The 21,542-nt window shown below is 35.9% G+C and overlaps 1 protein-coding gene across 1 annotated transcript in view; it reads right to left on the reverse strand.

Moving 5' to 3' along the window:
* Positions 1-21,542, reverse strand: part of slit2 (slit homolog 2 (Drosophila)) — a 92,453-nt gene that overhangs the window by 18,631 nt on the left and 52,280 nt on the right. The window contains exons 7-20 of the mRNA XM_073842642.1: positions 19,501-19,664; positions 18,994-19,126; positions 14,419-14,490; positions 14,256-14,327; positions 12,486-12,557; positions 10,623-10,766; positions 9,870-10,033; positions 6,892-7,042; positions 4,806-4,880; positions 4,573-4,716; positions 4,227-4,370; positions 2,485-2,651; positions 2,075-2,207; positions 1,754-1,822 (exon numbers count right to left, since the gene is read on the reverse strand). Coding sequence (XP_073698743.1) covers positions 1,754-1,822; positions 2,075-2,207; positions 2,485-2,651; positions 4,227-4,370; positions 4,573-4,716; positions 4,806-4,880; positions 6,892-7,042; positions 9,870-10,033; positions 10,623-10,766; positions 12,486-12,557; positions 14,256-14,327; positions 14,419-14,490; positions 18,994-19,126; positions 19,501-19,664 — 1,704 coding nt within the window. The remainder of the gene's footprint in view (positions 1-1,753; positions 1,823-2,074; positions 2,208-2,484; positions 2,652-4,226; positions 4,371-4,572; positions 4,717-4,805; positions 4,881-6,891; positions 7,043-9,869; positions 10,034-10,622; positions 10,767-12,485; positions 12,558-14,255; positions 14,328-14,418; positions 14,491-18,993; positions 19,127-19,500; positions 19,665-21,542) is intronic.

Genomic DNA, 21,542 nt, shown 5'->3' on the forward strand with positions numbered 1-21,542 from the left:
TGTGCAATAATAGTGGCCATTCAGCTGTGCAATATGATGCCTGATGTAACTGTTATTTTTTTTTGTACGGATTTTTTTTAAAGACAAAAAGACTTAGGGATTGAACCAAATTGAACCATATTTAAACCAAATTATCCCAAATTGCAATGAAATTACATATTACACTTTAAATGGTTTAATGCATGGCATAAGACAACGCACATGCAAACTTTTATGTTGAAGACATTCAGACACCTGAACTTATCAGTGCAGTATGCAGTGACTTTTAGAACTGTAAACAGCAAACACAAAGCATGTACAATAGTAATGCGTTAGCCTTTAAGTCATAATACAACATACAGAAGCATTCAACAGCCTTGATGTACTGCTTCACTTGAATGGACTTTTGTGGAAGTTTGCATTCAATAATACAATGTGTTAAAATATAATAAACCTACAAAAACAGTACATCGGTCAGGACATGCAAACGTTTGTTTTGTTCATTGACCACAAATGCAGCTTATCATCTGGAACATGTGAGTAGTAGCATCATTAAATAGCAGTTTGCTTTAACGTTAACCTAGAAAGATGCTATTCAAGTGCAGAGTGTGGAAGCTGAATAGTAGCATGCGCAGTGCATGACAGTTGCATAAGGTATTGGTGCGATCATTTGCATTTAACTTAAAATTCTCTGCCATTTTTTGGTCATACAGAAAAGAGTAATACATATTTTTTCATTTGTGTACACTCACAATAACAACAAAACATTGTGCTTTTGTAAAATAATAGAAACAAACAGCTTTCTGCTGTCTAGGTCTCTGTAAATTTGTACTCGTCAAAAAAAAGAAAGAAACTCTGTACTTGTGTATGACATAAATATGTCTACAGAAAGCGAGATGTCTACTTTTAAATTAACCAACTCAAATGGTATTGGTAAATGGATTATGCAATCCATAAGAGTGTTGTTAACTTCGTCTCTGCAGCCGAAAATATAGAAACCTCTAGTTTATCAGTGAACTATTATAGTGTTAAGGCAGTTTTCTTGTTGTTGTTTTTCCCCAACGTATTCATAATCATTACTTCTGGACTGCATTTTCACAAAGTGAAAATTAATTATTATGATAATGTTCTCATATATCAGAAGTTTGAAATAATGAAATAAGCTTTAAATAAGCTTTTCGATGTGGAGATATTTCAGTGTGATTGTTTTGGCTTGAGTGCTGATAGGCCATAGGCTATTAAAGGGTCATTATTATGAATTAAATGGTTTATTATTATAAACGTGATTAGTCGACTATTCGCTTCAAATGGATGAGTCTTTGTCACTCAGAAAAATCTTTAGTCAAGGGCAGCCCTGCTTAAAACCATATTTCAGAGTTTTTGATCATTCTTTATGTGCATAAAATAATTGCTTAATAACATGGCCTGAAAAAAATGAGCAATCATATTTGACGAATTTGCAATTTTGCATGTGTAATGCATAATAATCATTGTTAGTTCACTCATTTGATATGTTTGGTGCAGAAGGAATATTGTTCTCATAGTGCAGGATATAAGTGGAAATGCCAAAATAAACCCTCAAAATACAGCTACAAACATTTGGATTTTTTGGCATTGGCTAGATGAGAAAATGGATCAAAGACCATATGTACAGGCTAACTCTGTCCGTTTAAAATACTGCAGGTGTGCTATGATTGGCTGGTTTTAAAGGGGCAGGGCCCTGAGAACTGTAAAGTATTTGTGATTGGTTGAATCCAGAGAGGGCTGTACCTACATGAGAGTGAGGTGTTTATAATTGGATAGTTCCAGAGGGACTTGCGTGAACTGGTTGCCATCGAGATAGCTATCAGAAAAAGACAAACAAGTTATTACTCAAACACAGAGGAAATAGCACATTAGCAACACTGTAATGGGAGAAACTTCAAAGACGTATATATAGCAGCCGTGTATTATTTCAGACATCAAGTATGTTGTTGGAGACAGCTGGGTTTACAAAAAAGGTGTGCCTGGATCAGATAAGGGGATTTTTGAAAATGGCCATTTATTATAAAATTGCTGTGAGGTTTGAGGCCGTAGTGTGTTTGTGTACACTCACAGTTCAGTAACGTCTTTAGGAATGCCTTTGGGTAATGCCTTAAGTCCTTTATTACTGCAGCGAACCACCGTATCCAAACACGAACACTCAGCGGGACAGCGAGCCAGGGGTGAACAGCTATTCTCATCATTACCTGCACACACACAAAGAGAAAATTAATCATTATGTTAATGTTCTCATATATCAGAAGTCAAGAATAATGAAATTTCAAATGAGCTTTTCGATGAGGAGATATTCCAGGGTGATTGTTTTGGTAAGCTTGCCTGAGTTTGTGTAAAGGAAAGATAACACTGAGCTATGCTCAAGTTAGCATAACAGATCATATCAAAGCCCTATTAAGAGATTGAAACAAGATCTTCTAACACACATGCATATGTACTAAGTACCCCTACACACACTCATAGCCATACCATCTTCGCAGGCAAAGTCTTGAATGGCCACGTCTTGAATAGGGATCTCCTTAAGAAAGTATGGGCTCTGACAGCGGGGGTTGCCCGTGACAATCCGTTTCTTACGGAGCCATTCCCCCAGCCAAGCCAGATGACAGTTACAGTTAAACGGATTGGCCAGCAAGTTCCTGTGGGATCGCATAAGGAAAAAATATGTAGCAAATATTTAGCAAAACATTCCAGAAGCTCACAAACAAATGCTCTGTTTCAAAACCTAATGAGCTGCATGTGCATCTTGAAACCAGTGGTGTACGTGGTGTTCTGAAATGAGGAGGCAAAGTCCTCAAAGTTTTCAGTTCTATTTTATATTTTTACATTAACAATGTTTATTAAAGCCAAGCATAAACCTCCTGTAGTTGGTGATTTAAGCATTTTACATTAATTACAAAATAATAACTCAAGACAGTAACAATTTAAACAATATATTTTATTTGTGAACTATGTTCAGCTATTCTTTTTATTAGTTAAATTTGAACTATTTTTGAATTTTTGGAATCATCAGCCATCCAAGCTTGGTAAATATTGGTCACAGACACTGAGATTTACTTCAAATTTCACCACGCTGATTACCCACTTAAAAAAACTCCCACAAATGTTTTCATGCCATTTTAAATCTTATTTTGAGATAACAAAGTGGTTACATCTAAGTGTGTTGGCAGAATGCACACAAACACAGGACGCAGGATTTATCGTATAAACCAGTCAAAACCAAACATAACCAGTTATATCCAATCATATCACGATAGAGGCATTGCCTCCTCTCTTGTGACTTTCCCACATTCATTCTCAATTACCCCCAGTTAAACCCACCAAACACTTTAGGGAGTCTGTTAAAACTCAATGGGCTCATTTTGTTGTTTTAGAAAAACAAGTGATTTATACACTTTGTTTAATTTTTTTTATCCAATATTTTGAGGAGGCACTGCCTCCCTTGCCTCCTCTGAGGAAAAGCCACTGCTTGAAATGTTGGCAACTTTAATAAATCAGATGGCTAATGGGGTGAGAAATGTTTATTATGAGTAAACTAAGATTTAGTTAAATCAGTAACAATTTGACAATTTGAATTTGTTGAAGTTCACTGTTTTGCCCTAGTATTTTTGCATTTTTCCTTATAATTTCATTATATAGAGTATCATGGAATTTGCATATCAACTTGCTATCTTGAAACTGTATTAAAATAAATTTTGAGTCAAGACTTCTGTATAAAACGCTATTTGAGTAATGCACAGAGTTTCTGTTTATGTAGAATTATTCATATTGGTCACCCGTTCACATCAAGGACAATAACTGTAATTATAATTATTTGGTTTTAGCAATCATACATACAAATTCTATTAGAATAAGAAAGTCCACACTAGACCTTTAACGATAACGAACCAAAGAGGAATGTCTTTATTGGAATCACTTTCATAACTAGACAGCCAATAAGAATCGACCCAAAATTCACACTGAATTTTTAAAGCAGCAGACAACGTAACTACTGCGTGTTGTTACGATAAACAAATATGGTGTGCATTGGTGTGGATGCTAATATAAATATGTTATAGTCATCAATATAGTTAGAGTTCTTGGTGTGAACAGGCCATTAGGATGAAGATGTTCCCTTAGAAGACAGTTGCCTATTTAGGGTAGCAAGGCAGCTCAGTTTTGGAACAGCTTTAGTGAAACAAAACACTTTGTTGGTACTGTGGTTTGATACTCACAGTGTTGAGAGGGAATGTAGTGTGTCAAAGGCTCCCGGGGACATGGAGGTGATCAGGTTATCATAGAGGGAGAGCAGCCTCACTGAGCTCAGACCAGTAAAGCTACCGTTATTGACACAGCTTATCTTGTTACTCCTCAACATTCTGCACATGACAAACACACACACATAATCATTTAAAACAGCCCAGAAGCTGCAAATGAGATTTGGTTTGGAACACACAAACCCATGTGCCCACACCTGAGAATAAAACCATACCCAGATATTATTTTTTGACAGTTTCTGGATGCATTACGCTGTATCTCAATCGAGTCATTCAGTCAAGTGTGCAAGCATGTGATACTCACAGTGTGCGGAGACCGCCTAGGCCTTTCAGCATGCTGTAGTGGATGCTCTCCAAGCGATTGCTTGTCAGTATGAGTTCATTCACTCCACTGGCCCCCTCAAATGTGCCTTCCTCAATATCTGTGATCTTATTGTTACTAAGGTTACTGCAAAAACAAAGCAAGTTGCCATAGTAATTTAAGTGGTCTAATGATGGTCGCCTAAACAGATGACAAAGACACAGAAAGAGACTTACATTTTGCGCAGCTGAGGAAGCTTCTTAAAGATTCCTGTAGCCTCCAGCACTGTAAATTCGTTATTGTTCAAGCGGCTACAAACAAATCAAACATACAACACGCAAATTAATTATTTACTAATTGTTTAAACTGCATGTGTTTATGGATCATTCCTGGAATTCAGTAATATTTCAGAGTTTCTAAAGTGGTGGTTTACCAAACTTAATTGTTTAAAGCCTTTCACAACACTTTGGTATGCCTGTTATAATGAATAAAAATAATTATTGCATTTTAATATTTTTTAGCATAAAATAATGTCTTATATTTATCTTAAACCAAGAATTTTGAAATTATTAACAAAATGTGCATAGTGTGATTTTTGGCAATAATGTAGGCATTTATTTGTGTTCCTTTCTTGTAAAGAATATTTTTCTAGAAAACTGCAAGATGTTTGATAAAAAACAGACTTTAAAGTTACGTCCCTCAGTCTGAACTCAACCCCATCACACTAACCATTCTACGCCCATAATAATTTAGACTCTGCTCATATGTGACATTATTTACCAGAAATGACATCATTCAGGTCTCTTTAATAGTGGTGCAGAAAATGGTTAGTATTATCATACTTTTTATTCATATTTTTTAAGCATATAAGAGTCAGGGAGGGGACTGTCAGACTTAACTCAACCCTGTCACATAAAATTAAGATGGAAAATGATTATTTTCAACATTTTATTTTAATCCAAGTATTTACAATGTACTTGTTTCATTGCTGCCATATATGGTCTACTCTCCTAACTACATGAGGAGCAGTTGCTATTTTTAGTGAAAAACCTCAAACCCGTAACAAATATATGTATTGCTTATTGTTACAGGGTTGTAAACTTGTGACGGAGTTGAGTTATTTACTTTATTTTATTAATAATATTAATGAAAAAAAAATATATATATATAATAGTCATGGTTTAATATTTAGTTAATATTTTTGGAAAAATATAGGGAAGACAATTAAGAATGAAAGCATTTCTTGCTCATTACTATCTGACATGTTAAGGACTACAACAATAATATTGTGGTTTTAGTTAATCTTCTAAAATATTTTGTACAAAAATAAAGAGACCATAGACACACGATTTGTGTATTTCTAGTTTCAGTCCTGTAAAAATGTGAAAAATATGATAAATGTTACATTTGTTATCATTAAATTGTTATAAGGGACAGATGAGCAGTAGGTAGATGTTTGTTTTATAACAAGTTCTGTGTAATTTTTTTTAAACCAATCCCATTTCGTCCGTTAATGGGTTGAGAAAAAATAAACAGAAAATAATAAAAAGTGGAGGGTATTTAGAAAATGAATCATATGTAGCTAAAAAATTATTTTCCAAGTAGAAATGTTACCGAATCCCAGGAATGACCCTTGTATGTTTATAAGTATAGCAAGGTTCTGCACTATTTAGAATTTAATCTAAATGAACTTTTTAAGATGTTAACGTTTAGTTGGAATGGACTTTCAATAGAAGGACAGAAAAGTAGCTGAGGGACAGGTTTAATTAAAAACATTTTCATTTTTGTCTCAAAGATGGATAAAATAAATGAAAACAGAATTTTCATTTCTGGCTGAACCAAGCCTTAGTATAATATTTCACTGCGGAATTTAAATTTCCTAATAATTTACTCACCCCTATGTCATCTAAGATTTTCATGTCTTTCTTTCTTTAGTCGAAAAGACATGAAGGTTTTTCAGAAAAACATTCCAGGATTTTTCTTTATGTAGTGGACTTCAATGGGGATCAATGGGTTAAATGTCTAAACTGCAGTTTCAGTGCAGCTTCAAAGGGCTCTAAACGATCCAAGCCAAGGAATAAGGGTCTTATGTAGCTAAACGATTGGTCATTTTCTAAAAACAATACAAATTTATATATATTTTTTAACTACAATAACTTCTCGCACTAGCTATGCATCCACGACTTGGAGAAAAAATCCTGGAATGTTTTCCTCAGAAACCTTAATTTCATCTTGGATGACATGGGGGTGAGTCAACTATCAAGAAAGTTTAATTCAGGAGTGGACGAATCCTTTAAATGAGAGACAGTGAGAGACACTCACAGTTCTGCTGTATATTGAGGTATGTGGTCTGGGATCTTTGTGAGCTTTTGTCCAGAGCAGTCCACTGTGGTTCCTTCACAGCGACATTTCTCTGGGCAGGCCAGGTCAGCGAAGCAATCCCCACCTAGTTTCGATCGGTAGTCTTCCACACCTATACACATAACCATACACACACACCATTACATACCACACAATCACAAAAAGAGAGTGTATGAGAGAAGACAGAGAGAGAAGAAGAAGAAGAGTAAGCTTGAAGAAGTTTGGGTGGAAAAGTAGAGTGGTAAAAGTAGAGGGTCACCGGGAGGGAGAACGTTAAAGGTTAATTGTGCTAGACCAGAGGAAACTCAGTTATCACCATGGCAACATGCTATCGATACTGTCATTCTTAACAACACATAAAGCCATGCTGAAATACTAGCCATGACTTCAGAGTGTACACTCACACACACTTATACAAACAAAGACAAAACATTTACACACACACATACAGGTAGTCTCTTGTTGCTTGCCATGCTGTAGATGCTGCAAGACCTTCCATGGTGCTTGACAGAACCATGTATTAGTCCGAGTCTGCAACCACATGGTTAGATCAAGCACAAAGGAAAACCCCGCTGAATTTCCTCCACAAGACACAGAAAGAGAAACAAAAGATTGAGAGCTAAAGAATGAGAGTAATTTGTTTAGCTGGGATAATCTAACAGGAATAATGAAGAGAGTAATATAGAGAGAGAGGAGATGCAGAAGAAAAGAGAAGAGAAACAGAAGTGTGGCAGGAATATTGCAGCTGTTGTACAGTAAATAAACATGAACCAGCAGTTATACAGACAGTCAGCACACATAAACAAATATATTCAGTTCACACTGTGTGCTTCATAAACCTCTAAACACATTTTCACATGTATTTGGGTTCCTGCTCTGTGATTGGTTGGGGTTGAGGGGGAAGGGCTTGTTGGGTGACGTCTTACTGGACTTGAGTCCGTTACTTACACTTATTGATATGATGAATCCCTGAGTGTGTGTGCGAGAAAGGAAGAGAGAGAATATATAATATACTCAAACAGTCAAACCCTAACAGTGGCGAACACTGGAAAGCCTGTGTGCTATTTGTGAGCATGCACACAGCAAGAGTGACACTGAGCAGGCTGGTGAAGATTTGACAACAAATTGACATTAGACTGAAGCGCCATTGTGTGTTTGTCCAACTAACAACATTGACTGTTTTAGTAATTTGGTTTAAAACGCATGGCAGGTTCTTAGAACTATACCCTTAGTATTTATGTTGCTGCATGGTTTTGAAAAAGCCTTATAGTCATTTTCAGGAAAAGTATACATTTAATTACATATGTACTCAACCTTTATTTATATTTACAGTGGTGGCCAAAATTATTAGAAACTAGTATTTTCACCAGCTAAAAAATGTTTTTAAGTCAGTTATTTCTATTTTTGCTATAGAGTGTTAGTAGGAAATTTTGTCATTAACTGTAATAATCCAGTGAGATTTTTTTTTTGCACAGAGTCTGACAACAGCCAGTGCTCCACAGAGTCTGTCTGGAATGACATGAAGAAACAAAATAAAATGAGACAAGACTAAATCCAGAAGAACCGTGGCAGCGTCTCCAAGATGCTTCAAGAAACCTACTTGCAAAGCTACCTGAAAAACTATGCGCAATTGCACCTTAGGCAAAAGCTGCTTTAAACGCAAAGGATGGTTACATCAAATGTTGATTTAATTTAGTTAATAGAAGTTAATTGATAAAGAAAATCTATTTATGACATTATTTTTGACAGCATCCTCATTTTACAGCATTTTTACACAAGTGCCTAAAACTTCTAACAGTACTGTAGCTTTGCAGGTAGGTTTCTTGAAGCATCTTGGAGACATTGCCATAGTTCTTCTGGATTTAGTCTGTCTCAGTTTGTTCTGATTCTTAATGTCATTCCAGACAGACTGGTTAAGGATGAGTTTAGTGGAGCACTTGCTGTTGTCAGACTCCTTGTGCAAACAAAAATCTCACTGGATTATTACAATTAATGGCAAAATGAATGTTTGGAAATGTAAACTGATATTTCCTACTGACATACTACAGCAAAAGAGAGAAATAACTGACTTAAAACCATTTTTTAGCTGGTGAAAATACTAGTGTTCTAATAATTTTGGCCACCCCTGCTATCGATCTATCTGTGCCACAAAAAGTTTTATAATACATTAAAGTTTTTTTTTTATGAATGCTAAATTACCTAGGGTTACCCAAATTAATTTAACAGGTTCATAAAAGAAGAGGTATAATCAAGAGCATTTATAGTGCATTTTTGAATAAATTATTAGATCTTGGTTAGATCATGAGTATTGTCATTGACCCACAAGCTACACAAGAACACAGCACCATTAAAATTTGACTGCATGATAATGTGCATGTAATTTGCGTGCATTAGTGTAGTAGTCCAAAAGCTTTTGTGCAGTACACACAGTCAAAATGTTTAGTAGCTGAACATACCTGGTATAAAATATTGCTCTTTAGCTAAACAAAGAGAGATACACAGAGAACTGAGAGGAATGCTGTGTGCGTGTGTAGATCAATAAATGAATATGAATATTGATCAGAGAATCCTGCTCATTTATAACCCCACAGCGATCAATACTCAACTGACAGACAGTAAACTAGTAATACCCCCCCAAACACACACATTTGCATTCTGATTTATAATCTGCTTAGACAGGAGAAGATAACTCATGCTGAGACCCTCAGAACTGTGTATATGTCTGTATAAATGAAAGCTGACTAAGATGTTTACACCCTTGAACCGCACACACACAAACATTCTCACTGGCAGTAAAGTCCATAATCAGGAGCAGACAGGAAGAGTAGGGTCAACTACTCAGTGTCTGTAGGGTCAAGACTCAGCGTATGTAAGCAAATCTGGCAAATTACTCAAAATTATGCATGTACTGAACTACAGATTTTCATGTCTGTATGTACCTGAACAGCGGAACTTTTTGCTCTTGATCTGGCCGATGCGTTTGTTAGCAAGGCGGCGGGGACTCGTGCATCGAGCTCCGCTGGTCTCAATCGGGTTGTCTTGCAGGTAGTCAGCTAGCCACTTCAAATGGCAATCACACATGAAGGGGTTTTGGGCCAAATGACTGATAAATTAAAAATGTTAAACAAAAGCATTAATGACGGTCTAAAAAATACACTAAAAATTTTATTTCCAACCTACTGGTCAACCTAAAATACAGTTGAGGTCAAAAGTTTATAGCCCCCTTTCACAATCTGCAAAATGCAAAACCATGCATTAAGAGCTAGGGGGTGAAAACTTTTTGTATTTGAAGATCAGGGTAAAAAAAATTCTGAAGAACAGCAGGCAGTTTAACTGTTCAGGAAAAGTAAGAGACTCATAAACAACTATCACCAAAAAAACAAACAAAAAAACACTTTTGCAGATTCTGAAAGGGGGATGTAAACTTTTGACCTTAACTGTATGACTGTATGCCATTGATCATACATGGGCCATATACCAAGTGTTTTTCATATTCCCTCAAATATGATGATACAAGGGACTCCTTTTAAGAATATAAAGGCAGCTATGTATTTTCATGCTTACATATGTGTAAATACAGCAAAAAATGTAAAAAGTAAACATGATTTTATAAAGCAATACTTTTTTCAAATGTCATTATACAACAGTCAAACTGGTTTATGGGGTAACAAATGTTACGTAGTATAACTCACAGTGTTTGGATGGCTCTGAGAGAAGAGAAGGTTCCCTTTGCGATGGTTTGGAGTTTGTTGTCATAAAGTGACAGAAGATTCAGATTCTGCAGGTCTTGGAAAGAATCTACACGCAAACAATTGATCTTGTTCGCATTTAGCAACCTGTTGGGATAAACATTCGCATGTGACATTTTACACAAATCTCTCAGGCAAACAGGAAAATCTATACATGCGTTGTAAATTGAGATATTATAAATGCCATATGCAAATAGATTAACATTTCTAGACAAACATATGAGCGAGACTTCAAAAAAAGAAATCCCTGTGGTCTCCAGACTCATTTACAAGTGCCTTATAGGAGAACAAAGCTGTGAATAAACAGAGGCTTTATTTTACAAAGCAGCTTTCGTATAAACAGGATTTATATGTTCCGCATCTCCTGCAAAGCAATAAAACAGTGTGTGTGTGTGTGTGTGTGTGTGTGTGTGTGTGTGTGTGTGTGTTGTGAGTTATTGGCACCAAACTTTTATATTTGTGAGCATACACAAATGTGCGTTTCACATGTTGGTTATTTCTGAATAATTCAAGAGTAAGAGGAAATTCTTTCTATCTATATTCACTTTGGACATGGTCTGAGTGCATGTGGGCTTGTAATTATAAGTAGTAGCAACAAATGCTTATGGTCTTGTTAAACCCCTATAAATACTTGGATTAACAAGCATTTCCTAAACATACTACTCAGCGGAAATGTGTGGTATGTGTGTGTGTGAATTTATGTCCAGTTGTGCTGTCTGTCATCAGGGAAATGTGACAGACTTACAGTCCTATCCTCACAGTGCAAACACACACACACACACACACACACACACACACACACATGCACGCACGCACGCACACATGCACACACACACGCACACACACACACACACACACACACACACACACACACACACACACACACACACACACACACACACATACATTTGTTTTTTCTATCATGATGTGAACATCTATTGTTTGTACACTGAGCTAAGGATTGTCAAAAGTACCCGTATCACAACTTCAGTTCTAAGTGTATCCTAAAATTATTATTTTTTTGTCCTGGTAGGATATTTATGTAAAAACCTTTGGTTGGATATAAGACTTCTGTCATAATAAATGCAGCCTAAGGTACTTGCAATTTCAAAGTATGTTACTAATACTCATTTAAATTACAAAATTGACAATATTGACATTTACATATTATGTACTTAATAAAACTACCCTGCAGTTGTACTTTTAGTATACTAAACTGGTATATTTAAAGTCTGCTAAATTGGAACAACTAATTTTGTACTTAATGCACTTTAATTGTGTGGAAGTAGTCCAGCTAAAGATATACTTAAGTATATTCGACTGTGCTAAAGTGGAACTATTGCAAGTATACTTTAGATACACTTTAAATATTCTGCATTTAAAGACAGATATTTTTTAAGATCATACAATCTTCATCAATAGTGGCATTAAAACATATTTTAGGCTTAGTATTAAGAAATGTGCATTGTGCATAAGTAGTACTCCAAATAAAGTTTAATTACAATGTTTATATCAGTAAGCCTTAAGCGATATGTCAGTAAATATGTTAGTGGACTTGAACTATACTTGGTGTAAAATAAATACATTTTCATTCTATTACTCTGTACTGAGTTAACGATATTTCCCCTCACACACATTTGGCATTATTAGATTTTAATTGAGTCATTATTGAGTATGTTTATTAAACCATTTTCCAAAGGCTGGTCCTTACTTGGCAAAACCTGACCCACCCACACTCAAAAAGAAATAAAAGCCCTTTGTTCATGGCATTTTCAAGCATAAATTCATAGAATGTGCATTACTCACAGTAGCTGCAATGAGAATAGTCCATCAAAAAGGCCTTTGGGAAGTTCAGTGATTTTATTCCCATATAAAACCCTGAAAGGCAGAAACACAAGGGAACATTAAATAAAAGCAAAGATTAAAGATGTTCATTACCCACCCACACACACAACCATTCATCAAAAAAAGGTTCCTCAAACAGAGCACAAGATGCACCACCACAAATCATCCTAGTGCAACCAGTGACGAATCATATTTAAACACAAATGAAATCATATGGACGCAGATTCATGAAAAACATATGCGCAATAATCTTCTTGTGATGAATATATCAATTACATCTCATATTCATTACTTTATCTTAATGGTCTATAACCCTACGCAAACTGAGGTTGTCGTAAAAATGGGTGATGAATATTGGCAAATACAGAACTAATCTAAAAAGGCCACGCAGGGCTAAAAATTTATTGGCATTTTTATTTTAGAATGAATAATGGTATTGTGGCTTTGGCTATATGCTGATTTCCTACATATGTGCAGCCCACACAGAAACTCTACAGAAAGCTTCAAGATTTTGGAACGTCTGTCTTTCACAAAGTTGTACAAAGTTGTTCTTTTGTACATTTATTCATTAAATATTTTGACTAATTAGATTATTCTTTAAGCTACAAATCGGAATTCTGTTTAACAGGCAGATTTTCCATCAAAATCAGCATCTAAAAAAAGGTCTGAGCTTGCATTTGAAGTATTTCATTACTGTGATGTCATATCAGGACTTGCATGTGTGTGTTCGCTTATGTTTCACATTGGATCACTCTTCTGGCTTGAAATTGTATTTTTACAGGAGGAGAGATTTTAAATGGCTGGCTGGTGTTCCTAAGAGGCTGGTCCGAAGGGAACGAGAGAGAGAGGGAGAACTGTTCCGCCCACTAAGTTCTGGCTCATTGGAACCCGCTCAGTAAAGTAAACCAAAGAAAATACAGAGACCACGCGAAAAGGACATATACATCCCATCCCCCTAAAACACAAACATTGCATGCTGTAAATGCCAGGCCAAAACAAATAGCTTAATATGTTTGAGCAAGAGCTTATATTAGTGTTTCATATTTTAAGGTTTTAGCCATATACAGTATGAGTATTTTTGTGTCATTTGTCTTGGAATTATCATGCTTACTTCTTCCCAAACAAACTGCCAACTCCTTACGTTTTCTAATAAGATCAATATTAATTTCTTTACTTAAATGCCGTTAAAACTGTTAATCTATTGAAACGGAAAATGTCCTGTATGTTTGAATGGAGGTTAGGTTGACTCAGACTCTACAGGGATCTATCTGCTCTGTTCTCTAAAAGCTTGAATGAGCCAGATCATCAAAAATTTAAAGAATGATGGAGGCTTAATATAACTCTTACATTTTCTTCTCACGCACACACACACACACACACACACACACACACACACACACACACACATGTTTGTTTTTGTGAATTGTGGGGACATTCCATAGACGTAATGGTTTTTATACTGTACAAACGATATTTGCTATCACCCTACACCTTCCCTACACCTAAACCTAGCCCTCACAGGAGACTGTGCATATCTTTACATTCTCAAAAAAACATATTCTGTATGATTTATAAGCCTTTTGAAAAGTGGGGACATGGGCAATGTCCTCATAAGTCACCCTCTCCTTGTAATACCTATGTCATACCCATGTTATTACACAAATTTGTGTCCTGATATGTCACAAAAACAAACACACACACACACACACACACACACACATTTATACTTACAGAGAATTCAAAGATCGGAGACCTTGGAAGGAGTCTGAAGCCAGTTCAGTTATTTGGTTATTACTCAAATCTCTAAAAAAGAGACGAAAATTAGAGAAAGATGAGGAACAAGTGCGAACAAGTTTAAGTGTGATTATGTATGTATGTGTGCTGACACACTCACATTCTCCGCAGCCGTTTGTAAGGTGAGAATGCTCCTGGTGGAATAATCTTGATGGAGTTCTGCTCCAGTCGGCTGTGAACAGAGAGAATAAACCAGATCAGCAAATGGAGGGAATGTGGCAGAGGGAATAATCCAGGTGAGGCAAACTGGAAAATAGGGATGGGGCCGATCCGATCCAGTATCGGTATCGGGTTCCGATACCAGCTTAATTAATGGATCGGAAATTTCCGATCCAACCTAGAGAAATTTCCGATCCAGAGTTATGTCTACGTACAGTGCTGTCTGCTGAAATGACTTCACAAGTGATCCCGGGCTAGGTGACGTGTCTGTGCTCCAATAAGACACTGAGAGAGATGAGATGCCTCCTTTCAGGAAATCTTCAGTTTGCAGGTAGCAGTTTAGCAGTGAGCGTCATACATGTCCGCTGTGTGGAAATACTTTACGGTCGGAAACGCCGCAAAGACAGCAACGTGCAATGTTTGCAAAGCCGTTGTTCCGAGAGGTGGCACCTCGTGGATTTATTTAGTAGATTAACTGTTAAATATTACCCATCATAGAGTAAAAGTTTATAATTTGTAGACTTCGTGCGTGTTATTTTCTGTTTTTAACGTTGCCGCACACACCTGAAGCGAACACGCGCACAGAGAGAGAGAGAGAGAGATAGAGAGAAAGAGAGAGACGTGATTCAAACTGCGCGATTCACAGACTGATTACTCTTTAACGTCTCTTGAACAGAAACATTCATACAAAGTTATGTTTAAATACCCGTTGTTTTATTCTGGTAACACTGTCGGTTATGTCTTCAGTGAACCGAAACAGCTGAGAAGGAGATGCGTGCCAGTATTACGTGCGTTAGGCCTTAAAGAGACAGCATCCTATAAATACCTGCAGTGAGAAGCACTAGTTATTTATCAATGAATTATTAAATTTCTGCACCTGAATACTAGTATTATTGATTTTATTAGTAACTTTATGTTGTATTCATCTACACTTGTCATTTGTGTTAGTGTTCTTGTTTTGTTGCTTATTATATTAGTTCAGCTAGTTTTTGCTGTGGATTAGAAGTACTTAAAGTAAGCATTCAGTAATTAATAAACAACAAACTTTTTTTGTTTTGTTTGTTTTTTGCTGATCCGAAAAGTGCACTTATTGCACTTTTATTCAAAATGTTTAACATTTGAAAACCTTATTTTGTTGCTGCTACACAAGCAAGAATTTACTGAATTTATGTTGATCAGATGCACATTGTTCTATTTATAGTGTGAATATTTTTTTTTATTTCAAATATTTGAAAACCTTTATGTTTTATGCAACAAGAGTTTATATTGCACTAGTATCTAGTAACCCTGTCTTGAAATTTAAATAAATATCAATTTAAACCCTTAAAGTTGCATATTTGTTTTCAGGATGGGATTTCTGCCATTTTCTAACCTCATACTTACCTCAAGTTGCTTTTTGGGAGATACTTAGACTTGCTTGTAGAGAAGTTTGTTACAGCCTCATAAAATCAACAATAATGATAATAGTCATAGTGATATAAAAGCAAATAGAGCTCTGGTATCGGAATAGTATCGGTATCGGCAGATATCCAAATTCAGGTATCGGAATCGGATCGGAAGTGAAAAAATGTGGATCGGTGCATCCCTACTGGAAAATAATGGGCACTGACAGCAGTACTGAGGAGTTATTGGAAAAGTATGATGGGTGATGGGCGATGACTGATTTGGAATGCTAAACCTTGGACATTAATTCTGAGTTTAGGGTCTGTTTTTGTAATAAAGAAATTTAATACAATAAGAGAGGTACCAGGACAAGAGAGGGGGGAAATCAATGTGACAGGCACAAATGTAAGATTAATGTCAATATCTCTGGGATGACTTTAATCACAGTGTAGCAGCTGTGTCAGTTTGCTGTAGTTCCAGTTTGAGGCAGTGCCCATGTCTGGATGAGTGTGTGCTTGTGTGATTTGGTCAGACTAAGAACAAATCCAACATCTGTGTTCTATGAAAAATTGAATTATGAACACACTGACATTTCAACATTGCCTTAAAAGTGCACTTAGGGTTTTTTCTGCATTTGAAACATTTAGCCTTTAGGAAAAGAACAGTTAGGTTAGTATCAGTTATGTTAGTAGCAAAACTGTTGTATTTTACATTAAGTCGGTCACATCATAAGGCTGCCATAGGATTTAATATACATGGAGTGGGTCACCTAATGGGCCGTCTCACTTTATCTCAGTAACCTCCCTCTTATCAGATACTTTTGCTTGAGTATAAATTGAATAATGACTTTGGAAGCCTATTACCCGCTCTGATTAAAAAATAGTAAGAAGGAAAAGGTTATCGTGATTTTTTTTCTTCTCATTATTGTCACTACTGACATATTATAGTTCACAGTTGCAGTGTTATTTTTCATAATTCTGACTTTATATCTCACCGATGTGACTTTATTTCTCGTTGTGACTTTCTAACTATCGCAAATATTACTTTATTCTTTATTTATTTTATTTTTTTGCCAAAAATTATTAGGGTATTAAGTAAAGATCATGTTCTATGAAGATATTTAGTAAATTTCCTAACATAAATACAGTATATCAAAACCTATGTTTGATTAGTAATATGCATTGCTAAGAACTTCATTTGGACAACTTTAAAGGCAATTTTCTTAATATGAATGAAAAAATAAATCAATGTAAAGCTTATTTATACAAAGCTTCTTATAATATATAAATCTCAATTTCAAAAATTTAAACCTTATGACTGGTTTTATGGTTCAGGGTCACATTTTATACCATTTTATTTTTTACTCTTTATGTTATTTCAATAACATACATGCATAGCTGATGGCTAACTACTGTTTTTCAAACCAAAACTAATGCTGATTTAGGGCTGTATCTAACGATTTTTGTATCAAACTTTTTATAATAGAGTAATTGGCTAATCATTCAGACAATTAATTGAGTAATCACGATCTAATACTAGTTTAATATGAACTAAACAACATTTAATTCAAATGTCCACTTAATCTTTAATATTTGCCAATTTCTGTACGACAGAAATGCTACAGCCGCTGTAATTTCTTGAATATGTGGACATCAAAACGTGTAAACTCAGAATGTGAGTTTGTATGAGATTTTATTTCGAAATCGCAATGAACAGTTAGAATATTGAGAAAGATATTGACGTATTCTCCTGTGTTTGTGTAGGTTTATAAATGATTTACCTTACAAATCTGATGAAATGGCTCACATTGCGTTCTGAGATGAACGTTATAATATACAGAGATTGACTCTAAAATGCTCCACACATGTAAATGATAACTGTGTGGAGCAACATTTACTGTGAACGGAGCCCATATGTAACATACATGCATGTAAATAATTAAAGCGCATATATTTGTTTAACAGTAGCGTTTCTGCATTTACAACAGCATTATATTGTGAAATGCGCCACTTCCGGTATTTTGCAGGGCAAATTGCAATCAAGGATTTTTTTCAAAATAGAGTACTCAAATTTAATTGAGGAATCATGACAGCCCTAGTTTGAGTGCATGTTTAAACAGACGATAAAAAGTATTTCAATTGTAAAAATAATTAAAATTTTTCATTAAATACAAAAATGTGATAAAAGGTTGATGTAGTGTTAGTGGAATAAAAGATAAATCAACATCAGTAGTAATCATCCTACCTACCAAGTCAAGTAATAAGAAGCATAAATATATTATTTATTCAGTACCCCAGCATTCAACATATAGAAATGCTTATTTATAACGTTTCGCCTTCTCGCTGTCTCTCTCTAGATATCTCTTCTTCTCTTTGACAGTAAATATGTCATAAATCAGATAAGCTCTCCAAAGTTGACAGAGCATGAAAATCGGGCTCCCGCATAGGTGGACGAACACACACACACACACACACACACACACACACACACACACACACATATTTCATTCAACCGGAGCCAAATGAGATAATCTGACTCATCTGCCAAGACCCTGCATGCGGCTTTCAGAGGAAGAAAAACGAAGGGATGACAGACAGAGAAGGAAGGGAAGGAAAAAGACAGACAATGACCCTAGCAGTGAGAGGCACAACAGTTTAAAAAAGATGTGGCGTCTCAATCCAGGCCCCGTTGGCAGAGCGTTGGCCCACAGAAGAGATGCCATTGATAAAATAAATCCATTTCCACACTGCATTAATGCGCATGACTTCAGCATGGCCTCCGTAGTTAAAATATTTGATACAGATACAACCCTCACTGTGTGTATGTGTGTTTGTGGAATGTGGAAGCTACATCTGTCAAAAAGCAGGCAGACATCAGGCTAGTGCCAAACAAATCCACCATTACACTCAACCTAATACAAGACTGAGGAAGACACATATGATGACAGCTCTACGTATGTGTGAGAGTGTGTGTGTGTGTGTGTGTGTGTGTGTGTGTGTGTGTGTGTGTGTGTGTGTGTGTGTGTGTTTCTGACCAAACTATTCCTTTATGCATACCCTAAAAAGTTACATTTCTAACTTCTATCTATCTATCTAAACGTCTGGATGTTTGTGTATGTCTGCTGCTCACTCACATTTCAGTGATTGTTTCTGGCAGGTTAGTGGGTATTTCAGTCAGACCTTTCCCCCGGCAGTCCACGATGTTATTACTGCAGGTGCACAGCTCAGGACACTGCAGCACACTACAGGACGAGTGTGACTGGGGCCCTAAAACACACATACAGAGACGTGATGGGGACGCAGGGGTATGCGCTACACAAAGGAAGGCTGAGTTTGAAGGTTGAATTAAATTTAAAAAAATAATAACTTTCTCGAGCAAAAAAGTTGTGAACTGCATATTGCAACTAAATGCAATTTGAAGTAAAGCAAACTTTTTTGCCCATGTTATTTCAGCACAAATAACTTGCCTTCACTGAAGTCTTGAAAGCATGAGCAAAGAAAGGGAACAGCCGAAAAATGGACAGAATATGAAAGCTTTGACAACACAAAACAGCAAATGCATGTATTTATTCTCTTTTTTTCTCACAAGCTCTTATCTTCTGTATACAAGCCATACAAATAAAACACACACACAAACTTACCTGTACACGTAAACTCTTTCTTCTGAACCTCAGCAATGTTGTGGCCCCTCAGGGAGGGCGGAGCCATACACTGTGTGTAGAGGCCAAGGCGGGGCCTCTGTCTCAGCCAATCAGAGAGCCAGGCCACATGGCAATCACACAGCAGATTATTTGAGTGCAGGCGACTAGAGAGATCGAAAGTGACAGAGAAAGAGTCATTTGAAGGTCTAATGGTAGTCTAAGCTGATATATCAATAAAAACCTGTGCGCATGTGTGCGAGAGAGTATTATTGACTTTGCATCAGACAATTTTATGTTCATTAATTACTGTTGTTTACTTGCAGACAACATGCAAACACACAAACAATGATTTCTCAGTTGACTTTGGTGTTTCTGTGTGGTTAGCAGCTTTAGGAGCCCTTCCCCTAACAAGATTAATGTTAAAACTAAACATAAACATTTAGTTGTAACCAGTGTTGGGGGTAAATCAGATTACTTCTTTCAAGTAACTAGTAAAGTACCAGTTACTTTTTTTTCCTATTTATTGACTGAAAGCTCTCCTGCCCCCATGTTGAGAGAAATATGGAGTAAGATGTTACCTTAGTTTTAGAATAAATGTAAACATGCATTAATTCATCTCACTCACAAAAACAAACATATTCAGTATGAAAATGAATCAAAATGAATAAAAACAGTGAAATGCAACTCAGAATATTATGCAAACTAAAATAATTAAATCTGTTAAATAATACAAATATCCTTTATGTATTTAATCCCATTTTATTAATCTTAAATTAATTAATCTTAAAGTATCTTTACTGCTGATCTTCAAAATTTACTCAGATAAACTAACATTTGTTTTTTGTATTTTAGCTAATGAGTGTTGAACTTTCTTCTTCTTCATTCTACTGTACAGATGTGAATTTACTTTTCCTTCAGCCTGAGGCTTTTGGTGTGAAAGGACTTTTACATTTGGCAAAAATATAGCTTTTAATATACTGAAAACAAACAAGCAAGCCCTGTCCAGATTTAAAAAGTAACACAAAAGTAATGCAACACATTACTTTCCTTAAAAAGTAACTAAGTAACGTAATTAGTTACTTTTTTAGGGAGTAATATTGTAATGCATTACTTTTGAATGTTTCTTTTTCAACACTGGTTGTAACTGGCTCTGAAAATCTGAAGTAACAAGCCAATTATCTTTTCTAACATGGCATGACAGTAGAGCATGTGTTTAGAGAGATAGAGGACAGAGTTCATTTTGTGGAGTATTTTGTCATTGCAGAAATCATCACACATATGACCGACTTTACACTGAACAGAGCTGGAGAAAGCATTGAAATGGACTGTTCTTGTTTTATCTCCAGAAAGCTTTCCTTCCCAATGGGCCTTGGAAAGACTTATGAATAGGTTGGGTCAAGAATGAGAATGACAAAAATCACTTTAGCCCACTAAAATACAGCAGAACATTCTAACTATTTTAAAGGGTAAGCTCACTTCCAGAACAAAAAATTAAAAAGAATTTACTCACCCCCTTGTCATCCAAGATTTTCATGTATTTCTTTCTTCAGTCATAAAGAAATTATGAGGAAAACATTTCAGGATTTCTCTCCATATAGTGGACTTCTATGGTGCCCCCGAGTTTGAACTTCCAAAATGCATATTAAATGCAGCTTCAAAGGGCTCTAAACGATCCCAAGAAAATGAGATGGGAGTTTTTGACATACCCTAACTGTCTTGAACCGGAACACAGAGTTGACGCAGAGCTAGACAAGACGAGCATTCAAGGTTAAAAAGTATATAAATTGTCTTTTTTTTTTTTTTTTTTAAATAACTGATTGTTTTGCTAGATAAGACACTTCTTCCTCGGATGGGATCATGTAGAGCCCTTTGAAGCTGCATTTAAACTGCATTTTGGAAGTTCAAACTCGTAGGCACCATAGAAGTCCACTATATGGAGAGAAATCCTGAAATTTCTGGGGGGGGGGGGGGGATGGGGTTTACCCTCAAAAAACATTATTTCTTTACGACTGAAGAAAGAAAGACATGAACATCTTGGATGA

Source organism: Garra rufa, chromosome 6, assembly GCF_049309525.1.
Source record: "Garra rufa chromosome 6, GarRuf1.0, whole genome shotgun sequence".
In the NCBI taxonomy this organism is placed as follows: Eukaryota; Metazoa; Chordata; class Actinopteri; order Cypriniformes; family Cyprinidae; genus Garra; species Garra rufa.